Raw genomic sequence first — 20,960 nt, forward strand, 5'->3', positions numbered from 1 at the left:
GTTATTTGTACACAACACATCAAATATGTGGCATTGCATAGTCAGATCTGATTGTATCTCTGTTGATCTATTCAGAAAAAATGTAGTGACTAAACCACCGCCAACATGCAAATGCTGCAAGGACTATCGGAAGGTGCTCGTCACACACTTGGTGGAAAGTGTGACACCTGTGTGGTCTCGTATTGAACATTGTCATCCATCTGGTATTCTAATAAAATTGGAACATCTTTAGAAATTGAAAAGGTTTAACCAGGCGCGGCTCGTGGTTTCTATACTGGGGAAGGCTGCGGCATTTGTTGATCGGAGTCAACATAGACCTCGGGTTACGCTACAGCTTAGTCTGACATAAACAACTAAGAATTCAGGGGGTGGGGGTGGGGGTGGGCAGATCACTCTCTACCCATAATTTTACGTACTGCATCTTCTATAATCAGGTATTAAATATCATTAGAAGCTAACTTCGAGTTGAAATCTTTGGTTAGTGTTTTTATACATGATCATTACATTTTCTGACACTTTGCAGCAAATCATATGAAAAGACGCGTTTCGGAGAGATCTTTAATGCGATGAATGTTAACTTTGCGGCTGCTTAATATTTTTGGTGTTTTCAGTTCTAAACTTAAGGCATTTATTGTGGTTTATCTCCAAAGCTCGAAGTTTACGAGTTCGCATGACGATACTGTGATGTTTTGGTGACGTCACAGGTCTTGTGCTGTGATTGGGTGGCATGAGCAATCCGCGCAACTGCCATATTAATCCACATGTTTAAGAAGCGAACAGTTCGTATTTATTGTGTATTATGAAAATATGCATTTATGTGAAATAGCGCACTAAAGATCTCTCCAAAATACGTCGTTTTTAGTACGGTTTGTTGTGCTTAAGTACACAAAATGTGACACTGTAGCGCAACGCACTGTACTGGTACCAAAAGTGCTTCGTTTGGGAAAATGTCATCACGTTTATGACTGGCTAAACATGACACTACCCTTTTTTACTCACTTCGCTTAATAGGCTAAGTAGGACTTCTTATCAATTATGAATGCACTTTTGCTTACCTCAATTCATTTGTTTATAGATGAAGTCAGCTCGTCTCCTCTTCTGCGCACGTCTCCCCTTCTGCGCAGCAAAATGGTCTATGACCTTCTCATTGAAATTTGGCCGATTCAGTAATTGTTTTTCTAGGGAACACATTGCAAGCGCACAAAATCTGTCCTCATTCATAGTGTTGCGCATGAATGTTTTCACTCGCTTTAAAGTAGAGAAGCAGTGTTCTGCCTCTCCGGTCGTCATAGGGAAGGTTACTATTATTTGCAGAAGTTTTACACTTTCAGGAAAAGCTTTAGCCAGATTGTTTACGATAACAAAGTTCAACAACAAGGTCAAAGCACCTGACGCCTTCATAAAATCTTTTCGGCTGTACAACATATGCAGCTCATGACGTAGATCTGAAGACTGTAAATTGAACAAATTAACAGCTATTTTAAGTTCTTTTTCCGGAAAAATTGTTTGATGTTTTGCAAACAACAATGGATCAAACAGCTGTGCAATCGATAAGTGATCATTGAAACTGAATCGTTCTCTGATCTGAGTTGTGATGAGGTCGCAAACGTTTTGTGCCCACACTATTCTTGATTCTGTGAAACATCCTCGTTTTGCAGTTGGTTCTACCTGTTCCGGGTGATCGTCAGTTTCAAGTGAGGCCCTAATTTGCTGGACATAATCTGCAAAGTGCGATACATATTCAACAGTTTTCACTGCATCAGTATTCCTCTGCTGCAGCTGATTAAAGAGAATGTCACAATGAGGCATGACTGTATTAAAAAAAATTATCCAGAAGAGGAAATCTTTGTCTTGCAGGAAACCCTTCAGTCCCGTGGCCTTGTTTATTGTCTTGTAATCACTGGCATCATCATCAATAATTCTTTCTTGGCACTCAATTTCCTTTTGGTATTTGTACACAGTGGTTACGCTCCGTGATTTAAAATTCCATCTGATGGGCTGAGGACAGGTAGGAATATGCTTATTGACTTCTTCAAGAATGGCTGTACTGCTAGAAGACCCGGAAAAAAAGGTGGAAATTCCTTCCAAGTTGCTAAAGAAGATCCGCACTTGTTTATTGCCCGTCACACAACATTCAACAATTATATTTAACTGCTGGGCGTAACAGTGAATAAAGTGAGCATTCCTGTACATTTCTCTAATTCTAGTTTGAACTCCACTTCTATGGCCACTCATAACAGGAGCACCGTCGTAACACTGAGCTATCAGTTTTCAGGTGTTCCATGTACATTCATTTTCTCTAGCTCGCAGGGAACAGCCGCAGTTACATCGTCTGCACTGTGACTTTTTGGGCTTACAAAGGAGATAAATCTTTCATTTATTTGTCCCAGTAGCTCATAGCAAATTATTAGGACCAATTGTGACAAATTTGCACAGTCAGTAGTTTCATCAACTTCTATTGCGACAAAGTTTGCCTTCGACAGTTCACTCCTGATGAGATTGAGCCATACCTCATAAATTGATTCCAGGAGTTCATTTTGAATTGTCTTCGATAGGCCTAAGAAAACATGGTTTTCTGATTTCTCAATGTGCTGCTTCAAGACGCAGTCCAGTTCTGCCATAAGACTGACTAATCCTTGAAAAATTCCTGGGTTTTTGGAATCTTCTGTTTCGTCGTGGCCCCTTAAGGCAAGCTCGAATTTGCCGCAAAATATAATACAGTCTATGAGCTTACCCAGAATATACCAATTTTTTTTTATACATTTTCATTATATACCTTTATATTACAGTGGTAACCACTGTCTAATTGGCACATAATGTCCACTTTCCCTAGCATTGAAAACTCAATGAAACCATTTAAATGTTTTTCGCTGGAATTACGTTTTTTCACCTTTGCGTGAAAATTCTGTAAGTCAGTGATACCAGTTTCAGTCCAGGCACTATCAGTACTATCTTAAGAAGACAGGTGAAACAGAAAAATGCATTTTTCACTTCACAACCACACAACCACTCAGCTGCATCGTACATTGCAACAAACTTCAGTCCTGAGACTGGTTTGATACAGTTCTCCATGCTACTCTATCCTGTGCAAGCTTCTTCATCTCCCAGTACTTACTGCAACCTACATCCTTCTAAATCTGCTTAATGTATTCATCTCTTGGTCTCCCTCTACAATTTTTACCCTCCACGGTGCCCTCCAATGCTAAATTTGTGATCCATTGATGACTCAGAACATGTCCTACCAACCGGTACCTTCTTCTTGTCAAGTTGTGCCACAAATTCCTCTTCTCCTCAATTCTATTCAATACCTCCTCATTATTTATGTGATCTACCCATCTAATCTTCAGCATTTTTCTGTAGCACCACATTTCGAAAGCTTCTATTCTCTTCTTGTCCAAACAATTTATATCCTCTCTACTTCGACCATCATCAGTTATTTTGCTCCCCAAATAGCAAAATTCCTTTAGTACTTTAAGTGTCTCATTTCCTAATCTAATTCCCGCAGCATAACCCAATTTAATTCGACTACATTCAATTATCCTCGTTTTGCTTTTGTTGATGTTCATCTTATATTCTCCTTTCAAGACACTATCCATTCCATTCAACTGCTCTTCCAAGTCCTTTGCTGTCTCTAACAGAATTACAATGTCATCGGCGAACCTCAAAAGTTTTTATTTCTTCTCCATGGATTTTAACACCTACTCCGAATTTTTCTTCTGTTTCCTTTACTGCTTGTTCGATATACAGATTGAATAACGTCGGGGAGAGGCTACAACCCTGTCTCGCTCCCTTCCCAACCAGTGCTTCCCTTTCATGCCCCTTGACTCTTATAACTGCTATCTGGTTTCTGTACAAATTGTAAATAGCCTTTCGCTCCCTGTATTTGGCCCCTGCCACCTTTAGAATTTGAGAAAGAGTTTTCCAGTCAACAATGTTGAAAGCTTTCTCTAAGTCTAAAAATGCTAGAAACGTAGGTTTGCCTTTCTTTAATCTACTTTCCAAGATAAGTCGTAGGGTCAGTATTGCCTCACGTGTTCCAACATTTCTATGGAATCCAAACTGATCTTCCCCGAGGTCAGCTTCTACCAGTTTTTCGATTCGTCTCTAAAGAATTCGCATTAATATTTTGCAGCTGTGACTTACTAAACCGATAGTTCAGTAATTTTCACATCTGTCAACACCTGCTTTCTTTGGGATTGGAATTATTATATTCTTCTTGAAGTCTGAGGGTATTTTGCCTGTTTCATACATCTTGCTCACCAGATGGTAGAGTTTCGTCAGGACTGGCTCTCCCAAGGCCGTCAGTAGTTCTAATGGAATGTTGTCTACTCCCGGGCCTTGTTTCGACTCAGATCTTTCAGTGCTCTGTCAAACTCTTCACGCAGTATCATATCTCCCATTTCATCTTCATCTACATCCTCTTCCATTTCCGTAATATTATCCTCAAGTACATCGCCCGTGTATAGACCCTCTGTATACTCCTTCCACCTTTCTGCTTTCCCTTCTTTGCTTAGAAATGGGTTTCCATCTGAGCTCTTGATATTCATATAAGTGGCTCTATTTCTCCAAAGGCCTCTTTAATTTTCCTGTAGGCAGTATTTATCTTACCCCTAGTGATACAATCCTCTACATCCTTACATCTGTCTTCTAGCCATCCCTGCTTAGCCATTTTACACTTCCTGTCGATCTCATTTTTGAGGCGTTTGTATTCCTTTTTGCCTGCTTCATTTACTGAATTTTTATATTTTCTCCTTTCATCAATTAAATTCATTATTTCTTCTGTTACCCAAGGATTTCTACTAGCCCTCGTCTTTTTACCTACTTGACCCTCTGCTGCCTTCACTACTTCATCCCTCAGAGCTACCCATTCTTCTTCTACTGTATTTCTTTCCCACATTCCTGTCAACTGTTCCTTTATGCTCTCCCTGAAACTCTGTACAACCTCTGGTTTAGTCAGTTTATCTAGGTCCCATCTCCTTAAATTCCCACCTTTTTGCAGTTTCTTCAGTTTTAATCTGCAGTTCATAACCAATAGATTGTGGTCAGAGTCCACATCTGCCCCTGGAAATGTCTTACAATTTAAAACCTGGTTCCTAAATCTCTGTCTTACCATTATACAGGGTCATTACAAATGATTGAAGCGATTTCACAGCTCTACAATAACTTTATTGTTTGAGATATTTTCACAATGCTTTGCACACACATACAAAAACTCAAAAAGTTTTTTTAGGCATTCACAAATGTTCGATATGTACCCCTTTAGTGATTTGGCAGACATCAAGCTGATAATCAAGTTCCTCCCACACTCAGCGCAGCATGTCCCCATCAATGAGTTCGAAAGCATCGTTGATGCGAGCTCGCAGTTCTGGCACGTTTCTTGGTAGAGGAGGTTTAAACACTGAATCTTTCACATAACCCCACAGAAAGAAATTGCATGGGGTTCAGTCGGGAGAGTGTGTAGGCCATGACATGAATTGCTGATCATGATCTCCACCACAACCGATCCATCGGTTTTCCAATCTCCTGTTTAAGAATTGCCGAACATCATGATGGAAGTGCGGTGGAGTACCATCCTGTTGAAAGATGAAGTCGGCGCTGTCGGTCTCCAGTTGTGGCATGAGCCAATTTTCCAGCATGTCCAGATACACGTGTCCTGTAACGTTTGTTTCGCAGAAGAAAAACGGGCCATAAACTTTAAACCGTGAGATTGCACAAAACACATTAACTTTTGGTAAATTGCGAATTTGCTGCACGAATGCGTGAGGATTCTCTACCGCCCAGATTCGCACATTGTGTCTGTTCCCTTCACCATTAAGAAAAAATGTTACTTCATCACTGAAAACAAGTTTCACACTGAACGCATCCTCTTCCATGAGCTGTTGCAACCACGCCGTGGGGGACTGATGACCTTCGCTGTTTAGTCCCCCTTAAACATCCCAACAACCACCACCAGCCGCGCCGAAAATTCAAAGCGTTTGACTTTGTCATCGGGTGTCAGGGCTTGTAGGAATTGTAAACGGCAAGGCTTCTGTTTTAGCCTTTTCCGTAAGATTTTCCAAACCGTCGGCTGTGGTATGTTTAGCTCCTTGCTTGCTTTATTCGTCGACTTCCGCGAGCTATGCGTGAAACTTGCCCGCACGCGTTCAACCATTTCTTCGCTCACTGCAGGCCGACCCGTTGATTTCCCCTTACAGAGGCATCCAGAAGCTTTAAACTGCGCATACCATTGCCGAATGGAGTTAGCAGTTGGTGGATCTTTGTTGAACTTTGTCCTGAAGTGTCCTTGCACTGTTATGACTGACTGATGTGAGTGCATTTCAAGCACGACATACGCTTTCTCGGCTCCTGTCGCCATTTTGTCTCACTGCGCTCTCGAGCACTCTGGCGGCAGAAACCTGAAGTGCGGCTTCAGCCGAACAAAACTTTATGAGTTTTTCTACGTATCTGTAGTGTGTAGTGACCATATGTCAATGAATGGAGCTACAGTGAATTTATGAAATCGCTTCAATCATTTGTAATAGCCCTGTATAATCTATCTGATACCTTCTAGTATCTCCAGGATTCTTCCATGTATACAATCTTCTTTTATGATTCTTGAACCAAGTGTTAGCTATGATTAAGTTATGCTCCGTACAAAATTCTACCAGCAGCTTTCTCTTTCATTTCTTACCCCCAATCTATATTCACCTACTATTTTTCCTTCTCTTCCTTTTCCTACTCTCGAATTCCAGTCACCTATGACTATTAAATTTTCGTCTCCCTTCACTACCTGAATAATTTCTTTTATCTCATCATGCATTTCCTCAATTTCTTCATCATCTGCAGTGGGTAGTGCTTTAATTTCACCACTTAACAAATATGAAATGAACTTCCCTTGAAAACACTCAGCTAAGTGTCACTGCCAATCTCTACAGTTCGTGATCTTGCCTCTTGTACCATTAGTTCCATTTCACATAGAAAGAAGCAATCTGTCTAAGTGTATAGAGGTGCCGCAGGAGAATTACTTTTCTGAGATTGAAGTGAAACTTAGATTATCTTAGCCTATACAATATGTACAAAATATTTAATGGTATGGATGTATTGATTGTAGCACTGTAACATTTACTGATAGCAGTGTATCTTTTCATTAATGGAATAGATCTAAAAGTTGAATGTGTTCCTCATTCAAAATTTGTATATTTTGTTTCAGTTGTCTGTCCAGAAATGAGATTTACACCATAACAACCTGTAAACTTCTTTTTCAGGCAAGTGGCACACCAGGCAGCACTCCACCACAGCAAAGGAATGGTGCTAATAATGTTTCTGTGCCTGCTGATGGTAGTGGTAACACAGCTGGCAAGAAACGTGTTTCTGATTCGTCACTTGATGGACTGCCCAAAAAACCAAGGACAACAGATGAAAATTCTTCGCATGTAAGTTATCCGCAAGCCCTTTCAACTTTGTAAGCTTTCTCCAGATTCAAGACGATAGAAATGGAGGCAGCTGTACCTATGATATGGCTGCATTTTATTATTTATGTTGGGGAGGGGGAGGAGGAGGGGGAGGTGGTGGTGGTGTAGGTGGTGGTGGTGGTGGTGGTGGTGTATACACAAAAGAACGGATATGCACTCAGCTGCAGATTATGAAAATCAGCCTTTCAAATAGGTACTGGGCTCATACAATTATAGTTTGTGGTAATTTTAATGTGCCCTTGTTATGTTGGCAAAAATACACAATTTAATGTAATTGTAAACATGAAAGATAGTCTGAAATTGTACTAAATGCTTTCTTTGAAAGTTATTTTGAGCAATTAGTTGAGGAGCCAACACAAAGCATATATTGTTGCAATAATGTACCAGACCTCTAGCAACAAACAGAGAGTATCACATCAAATACAGGAATTAATGGCTACGAGGGCATTATAGCGAGACATTACAGTAACATCGAAAGCCACCAAAAATAAATGCAAAATATATATATATTTAATTAATTAAGAAGCACATAAAAGTTCACTTATTCCATCATAAGGGACAGTCATCATGTCTTGCATACCAACTGTGCAAGCATCCGCCAAATATGGCTTCATTTCAAAGAATAGTGGTGATGACAGTACACCAAGTAAATTATCAGTAGACACACAGAGACTGCACACGTGTGTGCAAGTTGCACTTGCGCGCACGTGTGTGTGTGTGTGTGTGTGTGTGTGTGTGTGTGTGTGTGTCTACTGTTGACAAAGGCCTTAATGGCCGAAAACTATGATTGTGTGAATCTTTTTATTGTGCCTATCGTGACTCGGCATCTCTGCTATATGGTGAGTGGCAACTTTCCTTCTCTCATATTGTTACATTCTATCCTGGATTTTCCATTGTCTGATTTTTACCAAGTAAATTAGTAAGACGGAACAGGTCCCCCATGGTATGCAAAACAGTTCAGGGCACAGTTGCAAATTCGGCAATAAAAGCATACCACATTTACAGGAACACAGTATCTCCAACATGGATGGCAGTTTACATATACTTAAAAATAATAATAATAATAATAATAATAATAATGGATTTCAGTGCAAGATGCTCTTAGTAGTCTTCACAACAAAACCAACTCAAAATCTGGCAAAAAACCCAGAGAGATTCTGGTTGTACGTAAGGTACACCCCAAAGGCAAGAGACAATCAGTGACTTCACTGTCCGATAGCAATGGTAATTATTCTCGGCCATAATGGCTACGTTTGTGAACTGTGACTGTGTGGGATAATTATTTATTTCTAATTTCTGCTACCAGTCACTTTTTTATTTTAGTTTAATCCAACATAAAACATGTTTCGAACATGTTCTGTTCATCTTCAGGTGTTTACATGTACATACAGAGAAATGTTACTTAAAAATAAACAGTCTTAAACTAGATTAATCTAATTGTTTGTTACTGGAGCGGCTGGTGTGGCATGGGGGGGGGGGGGGGGGCAGTGGATGGCTAGAAATGGAAATCAGTGATGTCTTTTTGCTGGTTTTTTTCCTTGTGGTTGACTGTGTATGATATCACAACCTGTATAGGATGCAGATAGATTTGCATCAGTTATGTGTTATGAAAATAATGTGAAGGGCTTTTATATGACAGTTGATCACTTACAATTTCATCATCTTGTTGCTTCACTTGTATCACTCACTGGTGTAATGGCGGAGCTGTTGATTAATATTACGCTATTGCACATTGCATTTTCTCACTGATGGCCAATGTAATTTGTTGCACAAATTACTTTGACATACATGTAAACGTTATGCACACAAAACAAGATGGCGGACTGTAGCATGTGAGTCTGTATCGATTATCGAGGTTTTTGTATCGATATTATTGGTACTGACAGATTTGTAGTCCTATACAGGCTGTGATATTATACATAGTCTACCACAAGTAAGAAAACAAGAAGAAGACATCACTGATTTTGGTTTCTAGCCATCCACTGCCCCCCCCCCCCCCCCCCCCAATCAAAATGCTACACCAGCCGCTACAGTAACAAACATTGGACAAAGAGTTCTACATTAATTTAGTTTAAGACTGTTTATTTTGGAGTAACATTTCTCTGTATGTATGTATAAACGCCTGAAGATCAACAGAACATGTTCGAAACGTATTTTATTATGTTGGATTAAACAAAAAATGAAAAAGTTACTCGTAGCATAAATTAGAAATAAATAATTAACAATGGTAATGCTACCATTGGCAGTGCCACCAAAGCAGAATTAATAAATACTGTTTTCTGAAATTCATTCACCAAAGAAGATGCAGTAAATAGTCCAAAATTCAAATTAAGAACAGCTGCCAACATCAGTGATTTTGTGGTAGATACTTTGTGTACCGAAGCTACGTAAGTCACTTTAGAAAGCCAAGCTTTTGGCTCCAGTTGTATTACTGTGTAGCACATCTTAGTAGGGACCGGAAAATGTAGGATATGTTTGTGGAGAAATTCACTTCTTTTGGACACACAAATGAAGGAGGTTATCAGCTTACGTGTGACTGTTAAAAAAACAAAGTGGTTATTGGGGAGATTTTAGACTGAAATTTTTGCTGTTTCAAAAATTTGAAAATTTTCTTTCCAGAATGGCCATTCCCATTTTCCCCACCTTCCAACAAAATAGTGTTTTTTTTATGAAGCAGCAGCATTTTCCTGTCAACGAATAGAGTGCTGCTCTGATTTAAGGTGTTTCTTGTTATTATTTTTCTTTTTCCTACCCAGCTCAATAACCACAAAATCAGCAGAATATTGATTTCAACCTTATGTGGTCTTTCATAGCCATCCGATCCATACTTTATAATGCTACAGATAGAATGGATTTGGTACTTAATGTAGCAGTAGAACTGAAAATACTTGATTAGGGGAAGACTTTTGGCCTGGTTGAAATATGTTGCCAGGTTTTGTTTTCTGGTTGCTATTGTGCACATTGCAGACTCCGACGGTTGACTGCAAGCGTAAGAATTTTGACTGCTTTAGTGTAGAGTTACACAGGAGAAACAAGAGTCACCTTCCTCTCGCAAGGTTTCTAACGGTGACAGCAGAACTTGTCATATTGATTACTGATTGATGGACCAGGATTACTCTCATCAGTTATTTCAAAATAAGTCAGGAAAACAACGATCAATATACAACACACAGTGTTCAATAACAGCTACATCACAGTTACTTGCTAAGACTGGCATTGTTGTAAACAAGGTCGTTCATGCCTGACTTCTACTGATACTTAACACATTCACAGTTACTCTCATCAGCTAAAACTGCCGCTTTAAAGTGCAGTGCATTACACTATCTTTTGAACTTCAGCTAGCAGACAAACATTTGGTATGCATTTCTTCATTCTAAGATGGTGGACCCCATAGCTGACTTATCTGTTCCACTACACCAGATGGATCTTATAGAGACTATTCAGCGGCCCACAATTGATGTGATACCAGATAATTGAACGCACCTATGTATCATTGCGCGATCCCATCCCCCCTTGCCGGACATGTTTTTATTCATATTATCTTTCTTGTCTGGAGTTTCTCTGATGCTGTGCAATACCCATAACTGAAATCTTGCTACCTTTCTGATACTTGTGTGCTGAAAATTAACCTGTTTCAAAGTGTCTATGATAAAATAATTCATCTGGATACAATTCACTATTAAATAGCGTAACTATGAAATTTTGTGTTTTTGCATTTTGAGGCAGCATTCACATGTATATTTGCATTTATTGCAAATGTGAATTTTTCAGATCCTTACCAGTTAGGTTCCTTTCGAAGTATGTTGATGAAATAGTTCCATTTTAAGCAATCATACACAACTGCTCACTTGAAACTTCCTGGCAGATTAAAACTGTGTGCCCGACCGAGACTCGAACTCGGAACCTTTGCCTTTCGCGGGCAAGTGCTCTACCATCTGAGCTACCGAAGCACGACTCACGCCCGGTCCTCACAGCTTTACTTCTGCCAGCTCAGATGGTAGAGCACTTGCCCGCGAAAGGCAAAGGTTCCGAGTTCGAGTCTCGGTCGGGCACACAGTTTTAATCTGCTAGGAAGTTTCATATCAGTGCACACTCCGCTGCAGAGTGTAAATCTTATTCTGGAAACTGCTCACTTGATTGAAGATCTGTACCTGGAAAGTTGCATGGGTCACACCAATATGCAATAAAGGAAATAGAAGTAATCCACTGAATTATAGACGGATATCATTGACGTCAATTTGCAGTAGGATTTTGGAACATATACTGTATTCCAACATTACAAAGTACCTCAAAGAAAATTGACTATTTACGCACACCAGCACTAATTCAGAAAGTATTGCTGTTGTGATACACAACTAGCTCTTTACTTACACGAAGTAATGAAGGCTATCGAATGGGATCTCAAATTGATTCCACATTTCTAGATTTTCAGAAGGCTTTTGATACCCTTCCTCCCTAGCGGCTTCTAATTAAATTGGATGCCTATGGAATATTGTCTCAATTGTATGACTGGAGTTATGATTTCATGTCAGGAAGATCACAGTTCATAGTAATTTTTAGGAAGTTATCTGGTAAAGCAAAAGTGCTGTCTAGGCCCCCCCAAGGAAGTGTTACAGGCCCTCTGCTGTGCTTGACCTACATCAATGACTGAAGAGAGAATCTGAGGAGCCCTCTTAGATTGTTTGCAGATGATGCTGTAATTTACAGTCTAGTGAAGTTATCAGAAGATTAAAAAGAATTTGCAAAATTATTTGTCAAGCTATCTGCATAGTGCAAAATGGGGCAATTTTCACTAAACAATAAAAAAATGTAAGCTCCTCCTGATGGGCACTAAAAAACTTTTGATTAAGCCATAAATCACACAAATTTAAAGATTGTACATTCAACTACATATATAGACATTACAATTATGAAAAACTTAAATTGGAACCATTACATGGAAAATGTTGTGGGGTAGGCAAACTGAAGACTGCTTTTTATTGGCAGAACACGTAGCATATGCCACAAATCCACTGAAAAGGCTGTCTGCACATTACTTTTCTGTCCTCTTGTGGGGTATTGCTGTGCTGTACAGTACAAGATGAGATTGACAGAGGACTTGAAAAAGTTCAAAGGAAGGTAGCTCTTTATAGGGGAGACTTTGTCACAGATATGATAAGATATTTGGAGTGGCAGTCATTAAAACAAGGGTGTTTTTAATTGTGGTTAGTTCTCCAGTACATTATGCTTGAAAGTGGCTGATAATTTACTGAACAAAAACTCGAGTACATTGTACAAGTTAAATTGGCTGTGTACAATATTTCTGGGAAAAAATTTAAATAACTAATTTTCTCCTCTGAATGTGAAAGTAGATTGTTTGTGAGCATCACCCACCTACATAGGGAGAAGTTAGCTTCACAATAAAATAAATCAGAGCTTGCACAGAAAGATCTGTGTGTTAATTTTACCCGTGTGCTATTTGAGCGGAATGGTTGAGAAATAGCATAATATTGGGTCTGTGAACCCTGTACCAGACAAACTGATGCGATTTGCAAAGTAGTCATGTAGATATAGATGTATACCAACTGTGAATGGTACATAAAAAAGAAGGGACCATGGGTAAATTAGTCAGGCATTCGTCACTACACATTGTGGAAGTGACAGAGATAAAGTGCTATATAATTTATATAATTATTTTCTTAATTTATAATAATTTATATAATTTGAAATTACTGGGTGACTGTACATGTTTGCTTCTTTTCTATGCATAGGGTGATGAATCCCCAAGCAGTTCAATAGTAGTTCACTGTTGTGAGGATTCCAACTCTGTGGATGAACGTGGCCTTAGTGGAGAAGAGTTGAGAAGTGAAGAGGATGTTTCTCAGGACATCTCAATCAACCGAGAGGTACAGGTAACACCTGGTACTTTCATAGGTTCACGAGTCACATTTGTCAGAAATTGTTCTGGATTAGTCATACAACTTCATACAGCTGTGTAACATGTTTTTATGTCCAGGTGGTTGGTGATCAGGAAACTCTGTTGAATTTGGAATTTTGGAAAGTTGATCAAAACTGCAGATAATTATTATTTAATGTAATGCTCTGTAACACTGTCATGGAAGAGTGATTTTTATTATTGTTATTTCGTATCATAGCTAAAAAGTTATATTTTCCACTGCTTGTTCATACAGCTATACAAGCTGACATGATTAATTTAAAATTTTGTTTCACTTGTTATTCCTGGCAGTTTTGTCATATGCTAGTGGTTGTACATGTTGCAGATAAGTTGCATAAATGACTTTGGCTTTTCCCCAGACTGAGCTACACGATTGGAAGTTGTGATAATAAAACAATGTTTTAATGTTGAACAGTTGAATTCTAGGAGCCAGGTGTCCCAAACCGAGAGATATTGGGCTATCTCCAACAAACCTCATATCAACAGATTGAATTCACAAAACTGATATCTGCTCCTTTAATAAAATACAAAGTGCACTTACTCTTTAAACACACACACACACACACACACACACACACACACACATACACACACACACACACAGAGAGAGAGAGAGAGAGAGAGAGAGAGAGAGAGAGAGAGAGAGAGAGATTAAGTGTGATGGAAGAATGTAACTCGAAGAATGTATTAGCACAGTATATTGTGCTAGAGTTTTTATGAAAGTAAGCAGGAAGCAATTCTGAATTGGTTGCTTGGGGTTAAAATTACTTTATGAAGTGTTCAGTCTTCTTGTGTAAGTTTCATCAATGTTGTTTTGTACATTATTATAAATTGGAAAATGTGCTGGTCAGACCAGGTGACTGTGTTCGAAGTACACACTGTGAGGCACAAATTTTCCATTGTGTGGAATGTAAAGTGTGAATCTTGAAAAGTTCAAATGAAGTAAACATTGCTTGCAAGTTGTATAACAAATACGGGATGGCCAAAATTAAACTGGCTTGTTGAATATTTGTAAGTCCAACCTAAAATAAGTTGCATAGTGTGAGGATCCTTTATCCTCACACATCAAAGGGATTTGTTACTTTTTCTCATATTTTTTATTCTGTCCAGTGGTGACATGTGGCAGTAATTATGCGTCAAAAGTTGTTTAACCTGTGTTCAGTGGTAAAAAAAAAAGTCTTTAGTATCAACAATGTTTCAGGATTTATCATTGTTGTTTGTACTGGGTGTAAGATTTGGAAAAAAAAAAAAAAAATCACAAAACTACCAAAAACTTCTTTACTTTGGGTTTATTAATGCTCTTTGCATTAAGGGGCCTTCCTTTAATTTGAGGTAATGGTGTCTGTGACTTCAAGATGATCACTTGACCGAAACTGGTTGTCGATAAATAAATGCACATTGCAGCAGCTTTTGGTGGTTTTGTGATGCCATGTTTTACAAATACATTGAAGCTGTGCTGCACTGTGTAAAGAAGATATTTTGTAAGATTTGAATGAGTTGTTGCAGCTGGTCAGTAGCATTCTTTAATTAGTCACGTCAAAGTTTGTGACAGAGATGATGATTTTAATGTGGAAGAATTTCTCAAAAGTCATGCCGTACAAGCATTTTTCAGACATCTTGTATTTACAATTGTTGGTGTTTATGTAAGAAACAGCATAACAAAAAATAAGTTTGTTATTCTTAATCAACTATTTGAACTTCCAGCCTTCATAGTCTATATCATTGTCCAATTCTACTTACAAAATTTCACAACACCATTAAAGCAAACTACAGATTTATGACCCACAGTTTAAGAAAGTATAAGGTAGGGTTAGAGTAGAAGAGGATTAATATGGCATTACCATTTCAGTGGAATTAGTACCCTGGTTTATGTGCTGAGACAACTTTTGAACTGCTTGTATCAATTTTTACAGTTCTGTTTGCTGTTAGATTGTTCTCACAAAACACCAAAAACACTTCTAAGGCTTGTTTTAGTTGCACCACTCTGTACATTAATTGAGCAAGAAATTTTGCATTCATGTGGCCGTGTCTAGTTGGAATATCATTTCCTATTTATGCTTACCATAATTGACCTACAGAGCTGAGAAAAATTTAAGAAAAAAGGCCACTTTTGCATGTTGTGTCACTGCCAAGTAACATAGCTCGATGACACTTGGACCATGTATTGGAAGAACTGCTACAGTATAGTACATAACATAACTAAGAAATATGCAAACAGAAATGAAATTACACTGAAGCTGCTGTGATTTATGATGATCCTGTGGCCATTACAAAAGGCAGGACATGGTTCTTCATAAAAAGTATGATCGCCACGGATGTCAGTGCATGCTCTGCAACACCCACCCGTGCTGTCGACAAGATTGGTAAGGTTATCTTGTTATAGGATGTTCCATTCCTCCATCAGTGCAGTTGAAACTGCTTAATGGTTATTTGTGCATTTGGATGCGCTGCAATACATCTCTCCAATGCATCTCTCTCATTTGTGCATGTGGACGTTCTATGATACGTCTCCCCAACACATCTTACACGTGCTCAATGCAGTTTAAGTCGGGAGGGGTCAGCAGTCCCCTAGCTGAAGAGTTTTTCCAAGAGCTGCTCCACCTGTGCAGTTCAATTTGATCACACATTGTCATCCATAAAAATGAACTTGGGGCCGAATGTATCCATAAAAAGACATATATGGGGAAGGATTACAGTCACAGTAATTTTGAAAGTGTGCCTTGTTCAAAGATTCGGAGGTCAGTATGCCTCACAACTTTATGCCTCCCAATACCATAACACCTGTACCATCAAAACAATAATGTACCACAGTGTTCCTGGGTGCATTACGTTTTCCCACCACTCGCCGTATGAGGGCCCAGCATTGTTGAACATCATCTATTTGGTGGTCTAGGTGTTACGATGGAGGAGCTCTTGGAATGAGAGGATATTCAGCAAATGGAGGGGCATGCATGTTCCCCAAATTTAAATACCATCGAGCGCGTGTTGGATGCGTCGGGGAGACATCTTGCAGCGTGTCCACATGCACCAATGACCATCTAGCAACTGTGAACCACGCTGTGGAGAAATAGAACATCCTACCACAAGAACTCCTTACAAATCTTGTGGCCAATGTGAGAGCATGTTTGCAAAGTGTGCAGTGCAATGATCATATACCCTATTGGGATCTGTATCCCATCTGTTGTGATGTCCAAGGGACCATCATAAATCACAGTGACTTTAGTGTAATTATTGTCTTTGAATGCAAATGCCTTTTCTGTTCATCTCATTGGATTTTTATTTCAGTTACCTTCTGTACTGTAGCAGTTCTCTTTATCTGTATGACTCAGTGGTAAGTACCAGACTACAAATCAAAAAGTCTCTGGTTCGACACATGATCAATCCAAGTATATTTATCCATCACATATCACATCTTTCGCCTCAGACTGTTTATGTGAAAAATGCCGAGTGACACCGTTGTTCAGAATCCATATTAAACTGTAGGTCCCCCTGTAAGCAGCTAGGTAAGTCAGTTCAAAGGTTGGAGGAAGCAACAGAATATCACCTCCAGGAGGACCATGCCTAGTAAAGCACTGTAGTGTTCGAAACGATCTCTAGATTGATAATTGCATTAACTACTTATGGCCCAAGTGTCAGACTATGTTACTAGGTAGTGACATGCTATGTGTAAGTTACTTCTGTCTGTAAGTTTTGCACCTCAGTCTATAAATTATTTGAGTCCGTAATTTCTGTTGACCTCACTGTTGATACTTCATGCAGCATAATAATTATTAGGAAAATAGTTTCTTATTTGCCACTGTGCAACAGGTTATTTTTCATCTTTGCGTACATTCACAATCAAAAATTGGTGAATGATGGTAGGTAGTGTATTTTTTCCTTGTAATGATTTAAGTTGCCACTGTTTTTAATATTTGGAATGTCCATTAGTTGTATCAACACAATAATACACTTGCGCTTCATATTTCAGTAATGCATGTACTGTGTGTCAGTCAGCAATGTAAAAGACTGCTCAGAATGTCATGTTGGAGCATTACTCAGGACATCAGCACTTGATGATGGTTGAAAAGGCAATATCAGTATGAGGCGCACAAAACTTCACTATATCACAGTGACATGGTGTATGTGCAAGATATATGAGACCATCCACATACAGTGTGTGGGTTGAAGTCAAATGAATGGGACTGCCAACAATAGAATCACAGTTTTATGCATTGTGCATTAGGTAACTGCATCATTTGTGTTTAGCCTTGTCATTTTGGTGCTGCTCTGTGACGCAAGTACACCCTTGACACCTTGCATCACATGCATTGATTGTTGACTAAGCACTTGAATTGTGGCTTCACAGTTGTAAGAAGATACATCATCATTCTCATTTGAAAATGTTGCTGTATTCATGGTGGTGATTTTATTGTCTGTGCGAAACAATTTGTAATTATTGCAATATGGCCAACACTTATGGATGCCTTCGTTTTCTACTATTCATTTTTGGCCCTTGTTTTTTAAAAAGGATTTGCAATATTCTTACAAATTACCATATTTACATCAGTATGAGCTAATAACTATTATAGTTGAAATTTGTATGAAAATTAGTGACAGATTATTCCAGTTTTATTCAGCTTATTAGCATACTTGTTGAATATTAATAATATCTTCTTTGGAGCAGATCTGAAAAATGTAGACATAGATTAGATAGTGGTTCCTTTGTTTGAGACGTTTGCAAAAACTTGTTTTTGTTGGCAGTTAATTACTGATGCATTTCTTTACCCAAAAGCGACTTTGCCTTGATTTTGTATTTACATCAGGGTGGATGTGGGACTTATCTGAATTCTACTTGTCCTTCTATTCACAAACATCCTACATCATGACAGTCTCATTTAAGTAACAAAACTTACAAAAATTACTCAGCTTATAGAAATGAAAAGGGAAAAATAAGAGGAAGATAGGTGGTACATCAGCTAGAAAGGTGTTATGGATTCAGCATGTATTTCAGTTACTGGAGGAGCAAGTAAGAGAGGCAGTAGTTAACGCTTCTTTTGCCATATTACAAAAGCCCAAGTTGTTGTCACTATCACTGCCTCTTTATGTATCAGGAACACTCAACTTAAGTTTCGAAACTTCATAAAATGAAATCTCCGGAATCATTGATCCGTTCCTCTTGCAACAGCTATAAAAAAATTTAAGAGATAAATAGATAACAGACATGCAAAATTGGAAATTGTTAGTAAAAATTTATTGAACCAAACCATACAAATTATTTGCATAATACTGAATTAATATCTGGACCTTATGCATGTCATATTCAGTTTCTTTTTGTATCATTCTAATTGTCTCTGTTCTCTCACTTTTCGCAGTATCTTATCAGTTTCCACCCTATCTTTCCAACATAACATTTTCCATTCTCTGCTAAGTCAACACTTCAAAAGCCTTCAGCCTTGCTGTATCTTTCATATTCATGTTGACATATTTATTTATTGACCTTTTATCATTATGTGGGTTTTGTCAGGTGTGTACACATCAGTGATGATGATACGATATACAGTATCCTTCAATTTGTCCCATGTCTTGCCACAGACGTAGGTCCTCTTTCCTTGGTACAACTCCCCCCCTCTCCCTCCCCCCTCCCCATTTCCCATTCCCCCTCTCTCCACCCCATCTTCCCCCCCCCCCCCCCCAGTCCCCTCTCCCCCATCTCCATCTCTCCTCTTGAGATACTGTCATCCCTACCTTGCAAATAGAAAAATTAAACCACTCGATTATACGCCCTCTAAATGTCGCCATCTGTTCAATAGTAGCTAGCAAACCTTGACATTAAGTTACTTGTTAGAAAATTGTGTGAGTAAGCCATAAATATTGTTTTATCTGTCATGTGAGCATAGTACAATTTTTGTTTTAATGGTCATGTTAGTGTGCTATAACATGTTGTGATCATTAGTCTGGCTGTTCTTCCCCATAACAATGTGAGAATGCTAACACTTAAAGATCTAGTAGGCTCTGGCTCAGTTGTCTTGTCAATAAAATTGAAGAAGGGATACGATTTGCACTTGCAAGAGGCATTTCTTATAGCGAGTGCATAATGTTTTTTGTTTCAAATATTTAATGCATAGCCATTCAGATAGATACAGAATGCTCCTAGTCGAGCCAAACCAACTCTCACTATAAATTTATCATCATCCTTCCAGCAAAGACAAGAGATGAACTCATAATTATGATTATATTTATTTAATCTTTTTTAGATAGATGCTGATAATCAAAGAAGCCACAGATAGAGTTTATAGAATAGTAAGAGAGAAGGGTTGTTGCACAGAAAATAAAATACGAAAAAATATGATCAACTTCAGACCCATTAGGTCTCAACTAAAAATTCACAAAGAAGCAGCTTTCCTTGAGGAAAGGCATTAATATATCTGGTGGCTTTTTGATGGTCTTTACTAATACATCTTGTGGTACTTTTTCCACTACAATTCCAATCCCAAACATAATCCTATTTATACATTTTGAAATCATTCTCTCTTTCAATTCTAAATTTAAATCAAAACCATAAACAGACATAACTCTCATAAGTAGTCCTTTCAGTGAATGCTGCTGTCATGTAATGATTACCTAGTTTTCTATCAGAATCAATCATTTAATGACAACAAAAGTCATTCTCATTAATTTTAAACTTTATGAAATTCACGCAATACTGGAGCTGGAAAAAAATATGGAAATATCATGAGGAAAGTGTGCTGGAATTCAAATGCAATACTAGCCAAGCCTACAGGCTGCACTGTTGTATTTGACCACAAACGGCACCTGTGCATTGTCCTCAATACAATGCAAATGTCACTCATGTGGAGAATGGTGTTCTGCATAGCTGTGAGTGCATTATGTCGGAGCTAAGTGAATTCAAACCTGGGCAAATTGTTGATGCTTGTGTGATAGGCGCTTCCATATCCAAGGTAGCCAAAATATGAGTGTTTCAAGAGAAACCACTTTGAAGATTTATACTGCATGCAGGGAAAGTGGAAAAATGTCATAAACAAAGTTATAATGAGGACAAAAGTGTAGTGTATGTTGAGTAATCGTGATGAACCGTCATTGAAAAGGATAGTCCAAAAAAGATGACAGCAGGAAAAATCACTACAGAACTAAATTTCGTACTCATTAACGGAATATCCATAAGCAGGGAATTGCAGGGAAAGCTGGAATTGCAAAACGACTCGCCAGTGACACGAATGCCCGTAACAGGAAAAACTTGGTGTCAAGGCCATAAAACTTGGACTGTGGAGCAATGGAAGAAATGTGGACGGATGAGTCCGTTTTATACTGTTTCTGACTTCTCTCCAAGTTTACATCCCAAGAATGAAATATTTTGGTGATTTGAGTATCCATATTATGATATTCCCAAGCCTCATGTTTGTGCAGCAAGACCACATTACTGCCAAGGATTATGCCACAATTTTGGCTGATCAAGTCCATCCCATTGTGAAATGTTTGTTCTCCAATGGTGACACTGTCTTCCGAGACGACAGGACCCTTGTTCAACAGCTCATGTCCAGGACTGATTTTGGGAACACAGGGATGAACTGTTGCAT

The 20,960-nt window shown here is 38.6% G+C and overlaps 1 protein-coding gene across 5 annotated transcripts in view; it reads left to right on the forward strand.

Moving 5' to 3' along the window:
• LOC126485133 (poly(A) polymerase type 3-like) overlaps nucleotides 1-20,960 on the forward strand; it is a 186,432-nt gene that overhangs the window by 131,235 nt on the left and 34,237 nt on the right. For 4 of the 5 annotated variants that reach the window (XM_050108777.1, XM_050108780.1, XM_050108778.1 and 1 more), the window contains 2 exons: nucleotides 7,245-7,412; nucleotides 13,202-13,342. In XM_050108777.1, coding sequence (XP_049964734.1) covers nucleotides 7,245-7,412; nucleotides 13,202-13,342 — 309 coding nt within the window. The remainder of the gene's footprint in view (nucleotides 1-7,244; nucleotides 7,413-13,201; nucleotides 13,343-20,960) is intronic. The other variant, XM_050108779.1, reaches the window with a different exon arrangement.

This window comes from Schistocerca serialis, chromosome 6 (genome assembly GCF_023864345.2).
Source record: "Schistocerca serialis cubense isolate TAMUIC-IGC-003099 chromosome 6, iqSchSeri2.2, whole genome shotgun sequence".
Taxonomy (NCBI): Eukaryota; Metazoa; Arthropoda; class Insecta; order Orthoptera; family Acrididae; genus Schistocerca; species Schistocerca serialis.